This window comes from Zalophus californianus, chromosome 1 (genome assembly GCF_009762305.2).
Source record: "Zalophus californianus isolate mZalCal1 chromosome 1, mZalCal1.pri.v2, whole genome shotgun sequence".
Classification (NCBI taxonomy): Eukaryota; Metazoa; Chordata; class Mammalia; order Carnivora; family Otariidae; genus Zalophus; species Zalophus californianus.
The window spans coordinates 202,642,794-202,664,959 of record NC_045595.1 but is presented as its reverse complement, the minus strand read 5'-3'; the positions used below and the strand labels follow the sequence as shown (position 1 = coordinate 202,664,959).

The following is a 22,166-nucleotide window of genomic DNA, read 5'->3' as shown; positions in this document are numbered from 1 at the left end:
TCTCTGTGAACTTGAAACAAAACCCAGTGTTTTCTCTTGTGGCCATCTCATGTTTATATATTTTCTTGTGAAATTTCTTCTGGAATGTTGTACTGTTGAAAAAGGAGTTGGAAAGATTTACTTGTAGTTGAGTGATAAATTCTGCCATAGAAAAAGGCAGTACTCATCTCATATTGTTGCTTATTCCAGAAAGAAGGGACCAATAATTGATGGCTTTCCCCAGATTTAAGAGGCTGCAGCATAAATGGTAGTCATTAGCAATCAGACTACAGTATTTAATTCCTTATACTTACAGCTGATTTTACTATACTATAAAAAGGTAGAAGAACATTACAGACATAATAACTGGACTCCCAGCAGGTGGGAGAAATATACTAAATCTCAGAAGAATGAAGAATGAAGATATTCTTGACAGTAAACAGTATATAAATTTGAGTGTTGTGGATTCTTTCTTTATATTCTTGGAGGAGTGTTCTTGTGGGAAAAATAAACGAGAAAAGATCATTTTTTGAGTAGGACATAAGAGTTATTTTTCTTATGAATAACACATCTCTGGATCTCCATCATATTTACTGGGCCATAAAACAACTTACCTATCAGTTACAGACCAGTTTCTTAAATATTTTAACTGTTAATATCATCCTGAAGAAATTCTTCACTTCATTTACTTTTCTAAGATGATTACTTTTTTTGTCAGTGATGGTATTTCTTTGTGATCATAAATAAATATAATGAAAAGGTGAAATACATTTTTTGTTATATTTGTTTTGATTATCTAGGTTATATTTCTTTTTTGTTTCTTCCCCCTTTCCTCCCCCATCTTTGTTTTTTATTCTAGTTTGTACTACTGAAGAAAGGCTGATTAGGGTAGTTTTAACCAGGTCATAATTCTAAAGATAAATTTTTTTTCTGTTTATAAAATGCTTAGAGATTTATTTCTTTATGCAAATATTTATTGTATATTCATGTTTTGTTACACATAACAGAGTAAAATAGTTCGTGTGCTGAACCTTTGGCAAAAAAATGGAGTATTCAAAATTGAAATTATTCAACCTCTTTTGGATATGGCTGCAGGAACCAGTAATGCCGCCCCGGTAGCAGAAAATGTTACTAATAATGAAGGTATGGCCAAGTATATCGGTGAACTTAGAAAATGGTATAACTTTTGTACATGAGAAGTTTGGAGTCTGTTTATATTAGTGGAACTTTTCCATAAGAAAGACATTTGAATTTACATCTTGGAAGGTATGGTTTTCTTTCCACAGCTCTTTCATGTATTTGCTATAGTACAGAGTCTAGTACCATGATCTTTATTTTAGTAAAAAAGCTTAATGGAGTTTAAAAAGGGAAACATGAAGATTAAAGTTTTCATAGGTCTTAATGACCTTTTCTTTTTTAGGTTCTCCTCCACCTCCAGTTAAAGTTTCTTCTGAACCACCCCAAGCCACTACAAACTCTGTACCAACTGTACCACAGTTGCCTAGCTCTGATGCTTTTGCTGCTGTGGCCCAACTGTTTCAGACAACTCAAGGTCAACAGGTAAACTACCTATCTCAAGATTAAATTCCTTGCAGTTAGGTACTATTGTCAGTTTTTATTTTCCATTCCTAATGAATGAGCACATTGAAGGGAGGAAATATTTCTACTTTTCACCTAGAAAAGCCTTTACTGGACAGGTAATGGCATAGGGATCACAGGGGAAATGTGGGAAAGGTGAGAAATAAGGGAGCCATACACTGAGCAATAGCAATACCACTGTGACGAGGACTTCAGAACTGGTGACCGGTTGGTATTGTTGCTCATGATTCTAGCATTTCGGATTAACTTCAAAATTATTTGTATTGGAGATGATTTTTACATTTTTCTAGAAAACATTTCCTTACCTTGTTCACAGTTCAGTGTATTTTCTCTTAGTGTCATTTGCTGCCCGTTGGGGTATCAGCATACATGTTTAACCTTAAATGACACACATTGTATCCCTGGTATTTACAACAGACTTAACCTTTGCCAAAAGGTGTATTCTTTTTCCAGTTTACTTTGTGCCTGTGCTATTTTGAATCACCTTTAAGTTTTTTGTTTTTTCAGTAAATCAACCTTTGATACTATGATTATACTTTGTTATGTGGTTTATCAGTTTTCCCATTCTTTAAGCTTCAGCAGATCCTTCAGACTTTTCAACAGCCTCCAAAACCACAGTCTCCGGCCATTGACAATGCTGTGATGGCTCAGGTCCAGGCTATCACAGCTCAGTTAAAGACAGCTCCTGCACAGCCACCTGAACAAAAAGCTGCTTTCCCCCAGCCTGAGCAAAAAACTGCATTTGACAAGGTAGGCTAGCTTCTCTTATATAACCCACCTTAACTGTCTATACCACTCAATTTAGGATATGGAAGTTACTCCTTCTCTACTTATTCTCTGGATTGTTCATTTTGTTGTTTTTTGGTTTAAGGGATTTTCCCCATTGACAACAAAACACTGATTATTTTTCCTGGTTATAAGTGTGTAATATATACTCATTGCAAAAATTTTCAGTAAATAGGAAGTAGAAAAGTAAACAGGAGAACTTTTACCATTAACCCCCATACTAGGAGATAGCTACTGTAAATTTTTGCTGTATATCTCTTCTGAACTAATTTCCTATGGATATATTTTTTATTTGGTCATATGTATGTATATTGTAATATATAATATATGGATGTTTTATGCATAATATATAAATATATACACACAGTTTTTAACTTGCTTATTTTGATCCTAATCCTCTTGTCTGTTGTCATTGTTAAGGTTAATAGATTTAGATTTTTTTTTTAAGATTTATTTATTTATTTATTTGACAGAGACACAGCAAGAGAGGGAACACAAGCAGGGGGAGTGGGAGAGGGAGAAGCAGGCCTCCTGCTGAGCAGGGAGCCCGATGTGGGGCTCGATCCCAGGACCCTGGGATCATGACCTGAGCTTAACGACTGAGCCACCCGGGCGCCCCTAGATCTACATTTTTACTGAGAGCTTATTATGAGGAGCATTCCATTATGTGTACACATCACAGTTTAACCGTTCCCCTCTTGACAGACATTTAAGTTACCTTTTGCTTTTTGCTCTTAGAACTTAGTTACCATATGTATAACTTGAGGGTTTTGTTGGTTCAGTATCTTCCAACTGCTCTGTTGTAGGCATGTTTAAGGAGCTGCAACTAAGGATATAGATGTGCTGGATTTGCAGAGCTCAGAGCTTCCTGTAGAAATGTTAACCCAGACGACTCTGTCTCAGCTGTTTTATATCTTGTCTGTTCATTGGGTTTATGACTATATAAAATTTCATTTTTTGTTTCACTGCCAAAAATACAAGTTTGAAAACCCTAGAACTAAGTGAAATCTTTTAGCTTAGTCATCTCTAAAATGTTTTATTCTTTCCAGATTTTAATTTTAAGATACAATTTTATTGCTGGTAGTCCACATTAAGAATCCATTTGGTAAATACTAGTTATCATTATATCTTAGTGATTTATGAACAACTACTGATTAAAAGAAATTTGGATAAAATTTCGAGTCAAAAAGGAGTATGTGCTTATAGGGGACAAAAACACAATACAGGAAGTTCTAAAGTAAAAAGGGAAGCAGTTATCTGCTTGAAACAGATTTGTGTATGTTCTTTCAGAGTTTAGGAAAACTCTCCCCACGTATGTATTTTTTTAATTTTATATTTTCTTTTGGTAGTTTTATACTTTTGTTTATGTTTGTCTCTTCCATCTGGAGCCTGTTTTAGAATATGGTTCAAGAGAGTTGAATCTTGAACTTTTTGGAAATAGCCAATTCTCACTCACTGTTTTTGTCATACATTGAATTCTGAATTCTCATTTGTTTCTGTGTCTATTTGTGGACATTTGGACTCTTGTGCCCCACTAATATAATTATTTCTGCATCATGACAGTTTAAATGCAGCTTATGTACTATATTCTGTATTTCATTTCCAAGTATTACACACACACACACACACGCGCGCGCACAGAGGGAAACGGGAGAAGGAGAGATTGGTTGATTTTTAAGGAATTGTTTGACACAGTTGTGGAGGCTGGCAGATTGGAAATTTGTAGGGCAGAAGGCAGGCTGGAAATTTAGGTAAGAGTTAATGTTGCAGTTCTGAGTCTGAATTCTACAGGGTAAGGTTCCTATGTTGCTGTCTTGAGAATTCCTTCTACAGGAAACCTTAAGTTCTTACCCTTACGGCCTTGGCTAAGTGGTTGAGGCTCCACCCATATTATGGAGGATATTTCTTTATTCAAATTCTATTAATATAAATGTTAATCACGTTTTTAAAAGACCTTCACAGGAACATGTAGATCAGTATTTGACCAAACAACTGGGCACTGTAACCTAGCCAAATTGATACAATTAAACATCACAGCATACTTTTCAAGATGAACTTTAACATAAATTTTATTTAAGAAGTACCAAGAGCTTTACACAGAATCTCTATTAAAATCCCTTTTTATACAAGTCTCATACATTTATTACATCATTTATTCCTAAGATATTTAGTCATTTTTCCTGTTTGCTTCTTTTATCTTTTAAATGATTATGATACCAAACAGTTCTTTCAGATTTCTGGATAGCTATTAAATTTGACTTTTCCTCTTCAATGTCTGCCTGTTTCTTTTTCTTACTGTATTGGTGGCTAGGACTTCAAGAAATGTTGAATAACAGTAATGCTAATGGAATCCTTTTTTGTTGTTAATTTGAATTGTAATTCCTCTAGTGTTTTACCTCAAGTGAGTTGGTTGGTCATGTCAGTTACATGAAGTTTAGAAAAAAAATTCTGTGCTTTTCCTTTGACTAAAAGTCTGTTTTAAGCTAGTAGAACGGCTTGACTGGGAACAGTTCATTCAAGCTGCTTCATAGATCTTCAGTTTCCTAAAAAGCAACAAAAATGTCTTTTTGGATCTCAGTTTAATTTTTTAATTTCCTCAAATCATTTTCCAAAGCAATAGGTATAAATCTTAAAACTTTAAAGAACATACCTACATGTGAAAAACAGCAAAGACAGAAGTTTTGTTTTTTGTAGACAATTTAGACCTGAGTTTTAATTTTGACTCCCATCACTGACTCTGTCTTGATGCTGAGTCGCTTAAATACTCAGTGTGCAGCACTGTAAAATAGTGATGGCAGTGCCTAGACTTTACTGTTGCTGTGAGGGTTAGATACACTAACGTGTGTTAAGGCAACAAGGTGTCTGGGTCATAATTAGATCACTCAGTTACTATAAGAACTTTTAATGACATGGCCTAGGATTACAAAGAAACTGTGTTGTCCAAGAAGGGGACTTGCCTTCTTAATTTAGAGATCTCTTGTCCAGTAAAGTAGAACCATAATTTCTAGGCAGAATTACCACAGAACAACACAAGTTTAGGAATTTGAAGTTGAAAATCCATGACCAGAATGGGCACAGGTTGAGGGAAAAGACTGCTTGTTGAATGTCAGAGACTGAGAGATTTGAAGTCGAAAAGAACAGTGTCCACATCCCATTTCTACCATTTGTTGGCTGTGCAGTCTTAGTAATGTTTCTTAATCACCTGGGCCGCCAATATTTAAACACAGTAGATAGTAATAGAAGTAGTAGGTGTTGTGTTACCTTCCTTCCTTTCTTTCTTTTTTTTTTTTTTTTTAAGATTTTATTTATTTGACAGAGACAGCCAGAGAGGGAACACAAGCAGGGGGCGGTGGGAGAGGGAGAAGCAGGTCCCCCGCGGAGCAGGGAGCCCGATGCAGGGCTCGATCCCAGGACTCCGGGACCACGACCCAAGCTGAAGGTAGACGCTTAAAGGACAGAGCCACCCAGGCGCCCCCCCTTCCTTTCTGAACAAATGTCATCTTATTTTTAAATGGCTCTTCTAGGCATGTGATTTTGTGAAGTGTTGAGCTCCCTCCCACCCTCCCTCCCTCCCTTCCTTCCATGTTTCTGGTAATCTGACATGAGCTGTGAAGTTTTGAGGAAGAAGTTAGTGCCCAGGTAGTAAGTTCTTTATGGGCCTGCCTATACCATTCTCTTTTTTCTTGGTCATATTAGTATGTTTTTGACCAAGCAGCATATGGACATTTTTCTTTAGGCCTTGATAGTGATTGGATAAGGCAGTCTTGGTACATTTCACAGTTAACTGAAAATGTACACCCATTTTCATGTGTGCAAAGTTCTAAAAGTTATGAGTGTGTGAGAGTATTTTAATATTTATATTGCTAAATTAACTTTAAAATAAGCATATAGAAAATAGAAAACACTGCATTTATAATTGAAGAAAAGCAGAGTAAAAAATTTTCATTTTTTTTTTTTTTTTAAGAATTTATTTATTTGACAGAGAGACACAGTGAGAGAGGGAACACAAGCAGGGGGAGTGGGAGAGGGAGAAGCAGGCTTCCCGTGGAGCAGGGAGCCCAATACGGAGCTCAGTCCCAGGACCCTGGGATCATGACCTGAGCTGAAGGCAGACGCTTAACGACTGAGCCACCCAGGCGCCCCAAAAATTCTTTTTCAGATGGCATTTGTGTGGCAGTGGTTTGTCTGTGAACCAGGGTCCTAAGGGGCAGGTGGGAACGTGAGACAGTAGGTACGTGACGACGGCACTGGCATCGTAGATGATAGGAAACCTCTGTTGTTTTTACCAAGTCTTTTGTGTAGTGTATCCCAATCCCAGTTTTAAAATGGAATATTGATGTGCCTATTCCAGAAGCTCCTTGATAGATTTGATTATGATGATGAGCCAGAAGCTGTGGAAGAAGCAAAGAAGGAAGACGCCGCTGCTGCTGCCGCTGCCGCTGCCGCCGCCGCCACCACCACCACCACCCCTGCTGTGGCTGTTGCGCCTCCAGCGCCCGCCTCTGCCACCGCGCCCGCCACTGCACCCACCGCTTCCCCTCCACAGGCACCCTTGTAAGTTTCTTTACCGCACTCAGTGGGTATAGAGTTGGGCATCATTATAAGGCATGAGACAAGTACATTTGATCCTTGGCATAGCGTGATGATTAGGTAGGGGTGTCCACCTGCCCAGAGCCCAAAATCTGCGTTATAACTTGCCTCCCCCAAAACTTTTATATAGCCTACTGTTCACCAGAAGCCAAACCTGTACACATGGTTTGTATGTCATATGTATTACATGCTATGTTCTTCGGATGAAATAAGCTAGAGAAAAAACAATGCTAAGAAAATCATAAGGAAGAGAAAATATGTTTATAGTACTATACCGTAGCCAAAAAACTGTGTAAGTGGACTCACACAGTTGTTGAAACCCATGTTGTTCGAGGGTCAACTATAACTTTAGTAACAAAATCATTTTTCATGTAGTCATTGTTTTTTAAAATCAGGATGTTTTGGGTTTTCTTTTGAATGGGGAGGGGATCCTATCAGATTTATAGTTAAAAATGGCTTTTATGTTGGGAATAATGCTGAGTGTATAAATTAATATAGGCAAGTACATGATTCAGTAAGATATTAATTATTAATGACTCCTGAACAACATTCTTAATGTTTCTATAGTATAAATGTGGCTTAGAATCGTGTGTGTTTTTGAATGGATAAAATGAAGATTGTTCATCTTTTTTTAGTGGGTTCCCTGGAGATGGCATGCAGCAGCCAGCATATACGCAACATCAAAATATGGATCAGTTTCAACCTCGAATGATGACAATACAGCAGGATCCAGTGCACCATCAGGTATATACATTTTTCTTGCTGCTGAGTTTTAGCATGTGAAGATCTATTCATTAGAGCATATGGATTGCACTTCACAGACCATTGTTATTTAACTGTGTGTCTGAGTAGTACTGCAGCTGCAATCAAAGCTGTTGAGCATATAATTGACTTGAGTTTTTTTAAAAAGCTTTAATTAAAACAAGCATACTAAATAGTACATGCTTATAATTTAATAATAGGTATTTTTGTTAAAATCGTTTAGAGAGAGATTATAGCTCTGTTTCAGGGACCTGGCCTGCTTAGTGGTTCAGCTCTTTCCCTTGTGAGAAGCTTTTTTGGGGGTAAATGTTGTTTGGGATGCTTTAGAGGGTTTTTAGTCTCAGCATTCAGGAGTATAGTTTGAAATCTTCAGTGAAACGAACATAGCAGTCTGGAAAATTGCAAGAAGTTAGTAGGGATTTGTTTATTGGGTTTATTTTTGCAAATCCTTTATTCAGAGTTTCCTAAACTTGATTGCACAGCTAAATTACAGAGGTAGGGATCTAATGCTAAAGTCAGATCTAAAGACTGTATATTTTTTTTTTTTTAAAGTGTATAGATTCTGTTTCATAAACAGCCTCGGGAAATACTACTACTTGGTTTAAAAAGGTTTCTAAGAAATCTCTTTAGAGTGTGTTCATTTTCTTATGTGTATCTGTAACTTGCTAATATGAAATTGATACTGTGATTTTAATGACTTACTGATAAGCTTGTTTAAAATATGAAGAAAACCTGTGGACTTATTTCCAAATGTTTAACAGTTACTGAAAGTTTACAAATAAATTAGAAGGAGGGCGCCTGGGTGGCTCAGTTGGTTAAACGACTGCCTTCGGCTCAGGTCATGATCCTGAAGTCCCAGGATCGAGTCCCGCGTCGGGCTCCCTGCTCAGCGGGGAGTCTGCTTCTCCCTCTGACCCTCTTCCCTCTCGTGCTCTCTATCTCTCATTCTCTCTCTCTCAAATAAATAAAAAAAATCTTTAAAAAAAATAAATTAGAAGGAGTACTTCTTTGTGATGTTATAATTACACTTTTTTTTTTTTTTAAGATTTTATTTATTTGAGAGCACACAAATGGAGGAGAAGGAGAAGCAGGCTCCCCGCTGAGCAGGAAGCCTGATCCACGTGGGTGGGGCTTGTTCTGAGCCACAGGCAGATATTTAACCAACTGAGCCACCCAGGCTCTAATACTTTAATATTGTTGGTATTGGAATGGCACATACAGAAATATGTTACATTGTGGTTTACTCTCATTATTATTATGGTATTTTAAACCCTAAAAGTAAGGATGTCAATTGAAATTCCCCTTGCAGTAAATTTTTAAAAAGTGAACCTGTACGTCAATGCTATAATTGCCTTTGAAGTTGAAGGGAGACAGTTTGCAGTACAGTAGTACCTCTCTGACTTCTAAGTTTATTCTGTCACATTGTTCCTCATATAAATGAAATTAAATATATTAAGCCTGTGCATTCATAATTTTAAAAATGAGTTCTAGAATTTTTAACCTATATACTTGGATATGTAAAATTCTTCAGATAAAATACCTATGGAAATTGTTAATCGTTAATTTCTTGAAGATATTTTAGTTTTATATCAGGTAACTAAGGGCTTTCTGAATTATTTTTGGTAGTTGTTACTTAAAAGTTACTTAAAATCTACTCACATGCTTTCTTTAAAAACAAAAGGTTCCACTTCCTCCGAATGGACAGATGCCAGGATTTGGCCTTCTTCCTACACCTCCATTTCCTCCCATGGCTCAGTCTGTGATTCCTCCAACTCCACCCGTGCAGCAGCCTTTCCAAGCTTCTTTTCAGGCACAAAATGAACCACTTACACAGAAGGCACATCAGGTAAAACTTTATTCTCAGATTGGTTATCTTTTTGGTTGCTTTGACTTATGTGCAGTTTCCTGCCTGTTTGCTTGTTATCTTCATTTTTGAATGTGAAGATAGACTGTTCATTGGGCACATATTCACCATTTCTGTGCCTAAAGCGTTTCATCTGGAAAGTGGACATAGTAATAACACCAATTTCCGTAGGATTCTGTGAGGATTAAGATAGAGTACAGAATGCTTAACCAATGCCTAGTTTACCACTGTAATCAATGGTTTAGTAAAATTGTATGTAACTTATATGAAGTTCCAGAACTAGAGAAGTGTTTCTTCTAATCTTGTAAACCATATAAAAAAATTTTTTTCTCACCGATGGACAGTCATTATTAAACTAGTAACTTGGTGTCAAGTAACCAGAGTAAAACTGCCAAGGTAAGAGATTTGTAATTTAGCATTTTTTTAGTTTTTGTCATCTTGCCTCTATAATTTCCAGTTCTCTCATTTAATGATGGGTGGTTATTTTTTGTTGTTGTTTTTTATTGATTTTAAAGGAAATGGAAGTAGAACAACCTTGTATTCAAGAGGTTAAACGGCACATGTCTGATAACAGAAAGTCAAGATCTAGGTCAGCATCCAGGTAATTGACAGAAAATGTTTTTCCAATCCTGTATGTCTTAGGAGACAGATTAAAATCAAACTGGACTATTTTTAGATATGCAGTGTTAATAAAATAGCATTTGGTGTGTTTGTATGTCTATATGTGTAGAGTGGGAACGGAAGTAGTAATTTAAAAAACTGAGGTCGGTCATCTTACCCATGCTTTTCTCCTTAGTTGTTCCAATGCCTGCAGGCATATGTGCATAGAATGAGAGCAATTATGTATTCACAGTTCTTTTACAAGTTTATCAGGAAACAAAAGTGGAAAGGTAATAAACAATACTATAATCAGATAACATTTTTAATTGCTGCAGAAAAGAAGTTAACTGGTAGATACCAGTAGTGGCCAGTCTGTCTCAATGACGACAGCTTCTTATACTAAGTACTGAGTTATCAAAGATGAGAGACATTTTTATAAGCTAGCAACCTTACTTATCTCATTTAAAATATGTGCATGCTTTTTAACTTGCAACATATTAAAATTTTAAAAAATGAATTCCCTGCTCTTCAGTTATTATTATGTATTCAAACATTAAACTACCTAGTTCTATTTTTTCTTTTTCAGATTAATACCTGCCTACATTTTCAGTTTTTTCTCTATGTTCTATCCATTCTCCCCCTCATGAAAATGTTAGGTCACCAAAAAGAAGGCGATCTCGATCTGGCTCTAGATCTCGAAGGTCCCGTCATCGACGTTCTCGATCACGGTCCAGAGATAGACGCCGACATTCTCCTAGATCTCGGTCCCAAGAAAGGCGAGATCGAGAAAAAGAAAGAGAACGCCGACAAAAAGGCCTTCCTCAAATCAAACCAGAAACTGCGAGTGGTAAATTAACCTTTACATTCAAACTTCTTGCATTATTTTTTTCGTATCCTGAGTATAACAAAATGTTTTATAACTGTTAGCAAAATACTGCTTTATTTTCTCTTGTTTGTGCTTTGGCGTATACCCTTGAGTTTGCTTTGATACGTTCAACTAGCTGTAAAACAGCAATAAGGACTGAACCCAACTAATAGTGATGAGGAATAAAGTGATAGCATGTCTTGAATTTAATGTATGAAGTGGAAAGCAATCAACTAGCTCTCCTGTATATGGAAAGGTTTTTTCCGCCCCAGATTAACTCTTTTTTAAGTATTTACAGTTTACAGAATATATTAGCTTACATTGTCTTCTGAATCTCATCATGCATTCAGAATATGTTTAATAAGGTATGCTAGACACATTCATGCTATAAGTTTGTAGTTACTGTTGACATTTTAATTTATAATACAAGTAGGGCATATGTAGAGCTTCTGCTTCTGGGAGGCTTATTACGTAGGATACAACATAAGAGAAAACCATCCGTGTCCACTCACAGTCAGAAAGGGACAGCTGTACTAGTGGACAAAAACGCTGAGCTGGTTGCTTATCAAGAGAGTTGGGATCGGGTCTTTTGCTCACTTGCCAAGGGTGGCCCTGGACAGGTTATTGCTTCTCTGGCCCAGTTTAGATCTGTCCACAAAAGAACCAGATTTTTTGAAGTCTTGTGTTGTTCACTATCCCATTCCATTTCTGGAAGTCCTACCGGCATTCTCTAGAATGTTTTTAGATGTATATGGGATTTACTGCTTAATCTTATTGTATTGTGTGACTTGTGCTTTCTTCCTATAATGATTTTTTTGTTGTAGAAAAGTACAGTGCTGCTCATTATCAAAATGTGTATATTTTTATGATTATAATTTTATTTTAAGTTTGTAGTACTACCCTCTGGGTGGGACAGCTGGACAAAAGGACTACTCAACAGGATGTGGCCAGTCTATTAGAAGAGTTTGGTCCAATTGAGTCAATTAATGTGAGTTTTTATTAAATTATGTAATTACAGTGGACACTGATTAATGTCACTTTATGAAATTATGGACTTGAGACCCAAGTTAAAATTTGCCCAGCTTTGTAGAGGATATGGCTAGTGTAGGTGTGGAGTCCGTGTTTAGCACTCTCTGCGTTTAACCACATTTCTTAGATAACCAAGTTTAATTTGAAACCCTTTTCTGGAAAAGTCTATATTAACAAAGCTTGGAGAACTGTAAGTTTATTAAAAACTGGTAGTTGAGACCAAATTTGAATTGCCAGTTTATGATACCTTAATCTCAGATTATAGACCCTGGCTTGGTGGGATGGGTAGGGGGCAGGGGAGTTGGGGTTGTTGGAATTGGTTATTTAGTATTTATTTTATTTTATTGCTCTGATTTTATTATATTTTATTAAAATGTTTTGGAGCAGATGATTCCTCCCAGAGGTTGTGCCTATATTGTTATGGTTCATAGGCAAGATGCTTATCGTGCCTTGCAGAAACTGAGCCGAGGAAACTATAAAGTGAACCAGAAATCCATAAAGGTACAGTTTTATACCTTGTAATTCATTTAAATTTAACACATAATACTGCTTGGCTTTTTAAAAACTAATTTTGGACACTGAGGCATTTCGTGTATGTCTTCTTCAAGAGGTTATCTCCTAAATGTTAACATAAAATTTTAAATGTTGAATTCATGTAGAATTTCATTTTTTAACAAAAAATGTAGATAGGTTTATCAAGGTATTTTTAATTGGTTCTTTAAATATAATGTTTAGTAAAAGATTTTGTCATTCAAGATTTTTTGGATTTTATACATTAAAAAAAATTTTTTTAAGTTCTATTTATTTTGGGTGCCTGTGTGGCTCAGTTGGTTAAGCGTCTGCCTTTGGCTCAGGTCCTGGAATCGAGTCCTGAATTGGGCCCCTTGCTCAGCGGGGAACCTGCTTCTCCCTCTGCCTGCCGTTCCCCCTGCTTGTGCTCTCTCTCGCTCTCTCCATCTGACAAATAAATAAAATCTTAAAAAAAAAAAAGTTTTATTTATTTAAGTAATCTCTACACCCAACATGGGGCTTGAACTCATGACCCTGAGATCAAGAGTCTTTCCAAATGAGCCAGCCAGGTGCCCCTGGATTTTACACAGTTTTAAAGTTCGCCATCTCATTCTTAGAATAAACTATTAAAAATACTCAGCAGAGGTAGAGAAAAGGATGTAGTAGGTACATGGGTATTCTTCCCATAAGGGGCCAGAGTCAGCATTTCCTCAATGTCATATAACACTCTAGTCTACCCTTAGATTGCATTGCAAAAGGATTTTGTCTAATGTTGAATAATTCCAAGGTACTCAAGACTTTGGAAAGTGGTCCCCAGTATGTTGGACTGTACAGGGAACTTCATTCAGCCTTTCCCTGATAAACATTATTTTCCTTTTCTCTAAGTTTTATGTTGGCTAAATTGAGAAGTGAGTGATTGGAAGAGTGAATAAGGAGGTAATGCCAGTTAAATTTGTACAAAGTGGGAGAAAAGGTTAACCAATTTCCTGGCATCAAAGTGAAATCCGGGGAAAGCAAGCCCAGATTGTTCCCCTCTTGCCTCCGAGTCTGGGTGATTAGAAATTCAAAAAACAGTTAACTCTCAAAACTGATATTCTTCTCCCTTCCTTTCTTTTTATATTTTGACTAATGGTGATACAGATTGCCTGGGCTTTAAACAAAGGAATAAAGGCAGATTATAAACAGTATTGGGATGTAGAACTGGGTGTTACTTATATTCCATGGGACAAAGTCAAGCCTGAAGAACTGGAGAGTTTTTGTGAAGGAGGAATGTTGGACGGTGATACACTTAATCCAGGTAAAGCAGTATTTAATTTCTTTTAAAATTCATCTATTTTCTTGATTGTACATAGGAAAAATGTTTCTTCATAGTAGGAAGTGGATTTTGAAATTTTTCAAGTACCCACCATGTGCCAATCTCTCTCCATTATAAACTGAGGAAAAATGGTAGATAAGACAGATGTGGTCTTTGCCCTTGAGGCAACTTCTGTTTAGTGGGACAGATTCAGACATAAATGAAATACTGCTAATTGTGGGGTTAATCATTAATTACAGTAGAATTTTTCACTGTGAAAACCTAATCAAATGAATCTTAAACTGAACATTACTAGGTATTGTGTTTTAATCCAGTGCTTCATAATGTCTTTGAAAGCATTTACTAGTCCAGAGAAGCAGTCGGAAGTAAACATGTAGACGAGGTGCGTTACCTGTGCCATGAATATTAAAAAGGCCAGATTGACAGTAGGGTTACAGTGGGGAAAATAGCAGGTGTGGGCATGATCTGGAGATTGATAGATAGCTGGATAAGGAGGAGTGCAGGGTAGTATGGCAAAATAGTAAGTGATTAAAGGAGTTTCAAGCAAGCAGAGTTGGTTTGAGAGCCAAAAAGGTGAAACAATGCTGGGCCGTTCCCATACCTTGACCTCTTTACCCTCGGTGCGTGATGGCTTCACCTAGGTGTCTGTGCAGGCACATAGGTATCAGGGCTCAACTGTGTGCCAGGCATTCTGTCAGAGTAAAAAGAATCTTGCTCTTCCCTCCTGGGATCTTTATTCCAGACAGTACACTGTTGTGGTTAAGAACATAGACCCTAGAGCCAGATGTGTGTTGAATCCTGCCTCTGCCACTTATTGGTGTGTGTGACCTTGTTTTCCTTAATTTCCAAATTGTTTTCCTCATTTATAAAATGGGAATAATAATGGGACCTACTTACAGATGGTTATGAGAATTCACTGAATTAATACATAGAACTGTAGGCATTCTTTTGCATGTTTGTTACTGTGGTCCATTCACTTAATATTTATAAGATTAGCATAGGCATTTCTTTAATAATCATACTGCTGAGTTTTTTATATAATCAGCATTTCAAAAATAATTTCTAGATTTAAAGTTATAAACTGAAAATGTTAAACTTGTATTGTTAAATTTCTTTAACTCTTATAGATTGGAAAGGAATCCCCAAGAAGCATGAAAATGAAGTTGCTCAAAATGGAGGGGCGGAAACCTCACACACAGAACCAGTGTCACCCCTACCTAAGCCTTTGCCAGTGCCTGTCCCTCCTGTGCCCGTCCCTGCACCCATAACAGTGCCACCTCCACAGGTAAGAACATTTGGGGCACTATTTAAACTTGTGTCTGAAAGATAAGCCTTTCTAAATCTTATTTATTTAGATGTATGTCTAGATTAATGTTCAAAGACACGAATACATAAATGCGCATATTGTTCATATTTTGGTATGTTGGACCTACTTTTTATAAACCCTTAACACAGTTTTCATAAACATCAACAAAATCAAAATAAACTCACATATCTGTCTAGATTATTCAGTGTCTTTATAATGTTTCAGACTTGAGATGCAAACCTAATAGCATTTTATATTTGGCTTCCTCTTGTTTTCTTTTATTGGATCTTTATTCTTTGGGGACTTTATGTTCTGAGGGGACTTAAAGTATATATTCCAACAAGCAGCTGATTTGAGGGAAAGAGAGTTTCTTAATTCTCAATTTGTGTGGTGCTATCCTGAATTTTTTTAATGGATGAGCTATTTAATAAATTGAGTGCCACTTAACATGAGGGTGTATTCTTAAAAACGTCTGCTGTCTGGTCAGTCAGTGCATTCCTTCAGAGGAGAGAATCCGGAATTCTAACAGAACATAGTTTGAATCCCAGCTCCATTGTTTATTCTCCACAATGTGACTTTGGGCAAGTCGGAATTCTCTTTCTTGGCTTTGGCTCTGGTGTTCTTCCTAGGTCAGAGTTGTTTTGAGGATTAAATGACATAATATATGTTAAATACTCAGCATGTTTCCTGTACCTTTTTCAATTTCTCACATTAAATCTGAATCAGATAAATCTGAACTATCACAAAAAGTGAGTTACCTAGCCTTTTGATTTTCCCTCCAAGGAGAAAATTACATGCTTTGATACATACTTAGCTGTGATTATTTTATAAATGGATTTCCTAAATTGGCAAACTCTTTTGCAAATCTTTTGGACGTGCCCATTCAGCACAGGTTCTAAACAGGATTCAGTGTATATCCCCACTCATTTAAAGAAACCTGACTAATCCATTCAAATTGATCATACTTTTTTTTTTTTTTAAATAGTAGCTGACATTTGTTTGGTGTTTATTACAGGCACTAGCACTTAACATGTATTACCTCTTTAATCCCCATAACTATGTGAGGTTGGCACTTTTCCATCTTACAGATGAGTAAACTGAGGTCTAGAGATTGTAAACACCTTACTCAGGGTCACAAAGCTAGTTAAAAGGGGAGAGGGGATAGGCAGTTTGACACCAGAACCTGGGATCTTAATCACTGTAAATTGCCAGGTGGCTTTTCTTAGAGTTGTATTTCTCATGCTTACCTGTCCATACTCATGAGATAAAATGTGAATTTGCTATCATAGAGAAGCGAACAAAAATTTGAATTCTGTCATTTATAGTAGGTACTAATTACTATCTGTTAATAGATAAATTGATTCATACAGTAAGTACAAGTTTAGAAATAGCTTTTTCAACAAGATCTTTTCGTCTCTACTTACCATATGGATGGGAAGATGGCTAGATATGTGGCTTCATTATTCTTTGTTTTTAGGTCCCACCACATCAGCCTGGTCCTCCTGTAGTTGGTGCTCTCCAGCCACCCACGTTCACACCTCCCTTGGGCATTCCCCCTCCGGGTTTTGGTCCTGGTGTTCCTCCTCCGCCTCCTCCTCCACCATTTTTGCGCCCAGGATTTAATCCGATGCATTTACCACCAGGTACACTAAGTTGTTAAAGAAGACATTCTTTTTAGAGACCAAAATAAGGTGACAGAACATAAGTTGACATTATTTCTCTTATTCTAGGTTTTCTTCCTCCTGGACCCCCACCTCCTATAACTCCACCAGTATCCATTCCTCCTCCTCACACTCCACCAATAAGCATCCCAAACTGTAAGCATGTTTTTCCTTTGTGTTCACTCGTCCTCTTGGAGTTGGGAGTAGGAGGGAGAATGGACCAGTAATAAATAGGGTCTATAGTATGGCAAAAAAATGTTGACTGGGGAGATAATTATTCAGCTTCACATGTTGATGTAATTATATTCCTTAGCTACTATCGCTGGTATAAATGAAGACACTACAAAAGACTTATCTATTGGAAATCCCATTCCAACAGTGGTGTCTGGGGCTAGAGGAAACGCCGAGTCTGGTGACAGTGTGAAAATGTATGGCTCTGCCGTGCCACCTGCTGCACCCACGAATCTGCCCACCCCTCCTGTAACCCAGCCTGTTTCACTTCTTGGTAAGTTAATTTTTTTATCATTAGTTTTTTTTTCCCCCCCCATCCAAGTTAGGTGTTTTGTTTTGTTTTGTTTTTAAACAATGCTAATTTTGGTAAAATGTTCTCTGAGACTGATATTTTTCTTTGAGGAAGATCTTTCTCTTAAATATGTGCACTTGGTCTTTACCAAGGAGTAGTCCAAGAGACAACCTCAAAGATGAAATCATGTTTGTCGTCCTGAATAAAAGTGTGGATTTGTACATCTTAATTTGGTATAGGTGAGGGGGAATTGGTACAAAGTCCATGATTGATACAACCCCAGACATCCAGCTTTATAAGAGATAGCTTTTCTTTGACAGCCTAGAATTTTTTCCTGTCTGGACCAATTTCTATAAAACCCTGGGCTGTGATAACCTTCTCTGTTGGCTAGCAAAGAAATTACCTTTGATACATTGTAATAAAATGGCTTTATTGTCTGAGTGACAGTTGCACAGCCTGGGGCAATTCTTTCTCACCCCTCAGTTTTCTCCTGCTAGTTTATCTATTGTACTCTTAACCCACAATTTTACTACTGCGATCAAGGGAAGTAAGATTTAGATTGTTTACATCTTTAAGAGGCTTACTTGAATTATAAATGATTATTTCATATACTTGTTATGGTGACCATCTTTTAAACTAATAAATTGTATTTTGAAGTGGTTTTGCCAAGTATAATTAACACTTGATTCTCCTAATGGGTAGTTAATTCACCCTTAGTATTATAACATTGTAGTCCTGGAAGCCAATTGTATTCTTCAGAGGTACATGTATGTGCACATATGTGCTTTCATAATCTTAGATTTTTTTTTTAAGGAGAGAGCACATTAGTTGCCTCTGAAATGTAGGACTGTGGAACATTAGTTTGTGATACAGGACTTTTACTTTTCACCTACACCTTTCAGTGCTGTTGGAAATTTTTACTTTGTGCATATACTACATTTATAATAAAAATCAATTTGTTTTCAAATAGCATGCTGTCTTCTGCCCTCTCTAAGACTGAGCTTAGTCTGATAATAAACTTGATTTTTATTTCCTTTAGTACACAGACTGGGTAATGGTAAAAGAGCATTTGGGATTAAAATTGTCACCAGTAATGTAGCAGTAGTCCTCATAACGGTGGGAAGTAGCTTGTTTAATGAGGAAGTTGCTTAAGACATCTACATCATAATGAAAATCATGTAGTAGAAGGAACATTGTTCTAGGAGCCAGGAAACTTTAAAATCTTTGGATCTCAGTTTTGTTATGCATTTTGTTTTTCATATTTGTAGTAAGATCGTTGCATTAGAATCACAGAATCTGAGTTGTATAGTATTTTCTGATCCACCCCTTTCTTCCGCCTCACACTGACACCCCTGATTATGAATTCTCTTTGTAATGAAATTTCCTAGTCTACTAGCAATCCATGGATAGATATTAGGCTGCGTGAGACCTATTTATAAAGTGGCATGCATTTGTGCTTTTTTTTTTGGTGTTAGTAAATCCACTGAATGAAAGCTTTCTTCATCCCCAAGAGTTTAATAACCACTACTTTCAAACAGCCTTGAAGACTAAGTAGCCTGCCACTGATTTAACATTTAGGTCCTGAAGACTCCACCCTTTATTTCTTATTACTACAGAGGTGCATAATTTAAACTCTGCATCCGACATGTGAAACAAAGCACAGATCAAAAGTTGGTGAGCTTAAAAAAAAAACAAACTTAGTAAGTTAAGCACTGCTAGAAAAATAATTACATTTCTTAGCATTTATCATTGCCTGACATGCCTCTTTGTATGTCTTCCCCTCCTTCTCCCTCCCAAATACATACCAGAATAGAAATTCCATGAGAGAGGGACATTTGTTACTTGAGGATGTGGATAGATGGATGGTTTTCAATGCAGGGCTCTTTATACTTTATCTCTGATGATGATCTTTGTAACTTGCAAAACAAAATTTAGAAATTGAAGGCTGTTCCAAATGTGGAAAGATCAAAATGTGACATAACGTAAAAATGAAAACTGTCTTGTCAAAATAAGTACTTTTAACTAAAATGCAGTAGTTTAGTTCCAGTCACAAGAAAGAAAGCCTTTTATATTCCTTCAATTAGAAATCTTGAAAAGAATATCCCATAAATTTTGACCTTTAGAAAAAGACTTTTTAATGTGATGAAAATAAAGGAGAATTTACCCAAAAGAGGAATCACAGTTCCATCATTCCGATAAAGAAATGCAATAATCACATGTAATACTGCAGCACTGAAGGATTGCTAATTAGGTTGGGATATTGTTGATGTTGACCAAGTAATAGAATATTAGAACTAAGATGCTTTCAACTTTCTTCTTGGTGCTCTAATGTTTCTCTTATAATAAAAAGAAATTCTATGCTGTACCAGGAAACTTAAAGCCTAGAAGGTGATATGAAACTCCAGTTTCTTCATCTGTTTAAAAAAAAAAAAGAATAAAAATGACACACCAGGTGTTGTGGTGATTCAATGGGCTAATGTATATAAAATGACTGACATGTGGGGCCTGCCACAGGGTAGGCCATCTGTGAATGGTGGGTGCTTATTACAGGTAAGGAGTGCCCTGGGAGATTTAGAATACCTAGACAAGATCTATACTTTGTAATTCTAAAATTATATTACTTTAGCTGTGATTTGTAAACTGTTCTATTTGTTGGCAAAGGAAGCAAGCTTTTTAGGGAAAAAAATGTATCTTGACATAGTTGCCTCAGATATTTTCATGGTGGATTAGACCAGGTCATAAGTTCACACATTTTCAAGTTCCATCACTTGGCCTACTGAGGAAATAAGTTAGTTCATAGTGGTATTTCATTGAAACAGCATAATATGATATTTGTATTCTTCTCATTAATGATACTCAGGTAGTTTTCTTACAAGGGAAGGTGAACCTATTCTTGGGACCTTAACTCAGTTCTTGGATCTTACTTTCTGAAACATGGCAATAACAATTTAAAGTGGCAGGGGCCAAACAACTGTTCATCACATCTCCCAGAATTCAGTAGTTAAGACCTGATTATTATGGAGAGGAAGCAATGCAGTGCTGCAAGGATTGGCTTAAAGAATTTTCTGAATGATCAGATGTAAGTGTGGGCATTAGTTTGGAAGTGTTAACTACTTATTTCTGGAGTTGGGCTGAGGTAGCCCACATTACCAAATTTGTAGAGAACTAAACCTCCATCTTGTAGAAATTCTGATTATTTTAGTAACTGGTAAGCTGAAATTATGAAGCTGTATGATGCACAGTAATAATTCATTATCACTTGATTTTGAAGAAGTCCATTCTTCGTACCTCACATTCCAAAATAGCTAGTTAGGACAGTGGTGGTTTCATAAAAGCTATTGGTAACAGTTGTTGATCATTTAGGAGAGAAGGAATATTAATGATAATAGCAATTCAGTTTATTCTCTTTACTGTATTAAGTGTATGTGTTTAATTTTCAAAAACTTGTATAACATGTATCTCTAATATGTATAGCATATTTTTATTAAAAAGTTCATTGTAAATGTGAAATTTGGGTTACTTTGGTGTTGCAGACAATAAAAAAAATACACAAAAAAAATGTTTGTTTGTGTTACATATCTCTACTGTGTTACCAGTATATCCAAAATATCTTTTCAAGGAAAAATTATGCTAACTTGGACTCTTCCCTTTTGTGGAAAATGAAAGCCTTTTCTCTTGTCAGATACATTGATTCATTAATTGTTAATATGCAAATTCTCCCTAGTTTTGTCACACTGCTATAGATGATGGTGAAATTTATAAATAGGAATTGGGTATTTCTAAGATTGCTTCCTATTTACTGATGATTTTGGTTACCAAAGATCTAAAGCAGAAGTCACAAATTGGTGGCCTTCTAGGCTGAATTGCTAGACAGTGGTGTGATGGCCTTCAGACTTGGTTTCTACACATCCCTGCGTGAACTCAATAAGCATTTGAGTTGATGTTCCCAAATTTGGACACTTCAAGAAATTATGTGTACAGAATTGGTTTGTGAATTATTACATAAATGGGTGTGTTTGCTTTTATGCAATAGTTATGATCCTTAGAACTGCCTAGAAGAATAGTTTTATGATCACATTCAGTAATTTAAAATTGATATTTGATTTGTGGTGATTTCACTTAGCTTGGATTTCTCTGCCCAGAATTTTAATTTTTTTTATAGTTAGTAATTTTTAACATTTAAATTAGAACATTAGAGCACCAATCTAGTGTGAATAACATTCAAAGAAAATCTGAAGAAAATTCTAGAAAGTAGTTTCTTTAATGGTAATATTTAATTTTTAATATAACTTTTATGTTTTAATTTTTTTTCTTACTGTGAACTTCACTATAATATTTGGTTATTTTAAATTATAAGCTAGAGGGATCTATGAGGTATTTGATTTGGTACCCCAGAAAGCCTGTTGACTCTGTCCTATAAAATGTTCCCTTTGAAAGCTTTAAAATACCTGAATTGGAACTCTAAATATTACATTGGTAATTATTTCACTAGTGTTACATAGTAGAAGTGGTTCCCACATACTCATCGCAATACCTTCAATTTAGTATATAACATTGTTCAGTGGATACAGTAGAGAATTAAGAGCTATTAATCCACGACAAATACTTGCCTTGGATATGAGTTGATGCATGAATACACTATATTTTCTCAGAGGGTGAAGTATTTCAAATGAAAAACACAGGGAAGGTCTTGTACAAAAACTGGAAAGCTGCTTATCACATTGTCCCCATGTCCCTCTGTGCTTCCTAGGCTATAGAACTCCAGCCTAAAGACTCT

General features: G+C 36.3%; 1 protein-coding gene across 5 annotated transcripts in view; it reads left to right on the top strand.

Moving 5' to 3' along the window:
• SCAF4 (SR-related CTD associated factor 4) overlaps positions 1–22,166 on the top strand; it is a 60,465-nt gene that overhangs the window by 24,703 nt on the left and 13,596 nt on the right. For 3 of the 5 annotated variants that reach the window (XM_027586108.1, XM_027586104.1, XM_027586106.2), the window contains exons 5-19: positions 987–1,122; positions 1,400–1,539; positions 2,152–2,328; positions 6,716–6,918; positions 7,590–7,698; positions 9,398–9,562; positions 10,096–10,181; positions 10,837–11,027; positions 11,933–12,033; positions 12,462–12,575; positions 13,725–13,881; positions 15,027–15,184; positions 16,683–16,848; positions 16,936–17,022; positions 17,180–17,371. In XM_027586108.1, coding sequence (XP_027441909.1) covers positions 987–1,122; positions 1,400–1,539; positions 2,152–2,328; positions 6,716–6,918; positions 7,590–7,698; positions 9,398–9,562; positions 10,096–10,181; positions 10,837–11,027; positions 11,933–12,033; positions 12,462–12,575; positions 13,725–13,881; positions 15,027–15,184; positions 16,683–16,848; positions 16,936–17,022; positions 17,180–17,371 — 2,182 coding nt within the window. The remainder of the gene's footprint in view (positions 1–986; positions 1,123–1,399; positions 1,540–2,151; positions 2,329–6,715; positions 6,919–7,589; positions 7,699–9,397; positions 9,563–10,095; positions 10,182–10,836; positions 11,028–11,932; positions 12,034–12,461; positions 12,576–13,724; positions 13,882–15,026; positions 15,185–16,682; positions 16,849–16,935; positions 17,023–17,179; positions 17,372–22,166) is intronic. The other 2 variants (XM_027586105.1, XM_027586107.1) reach the window with 2 other exon arrangements.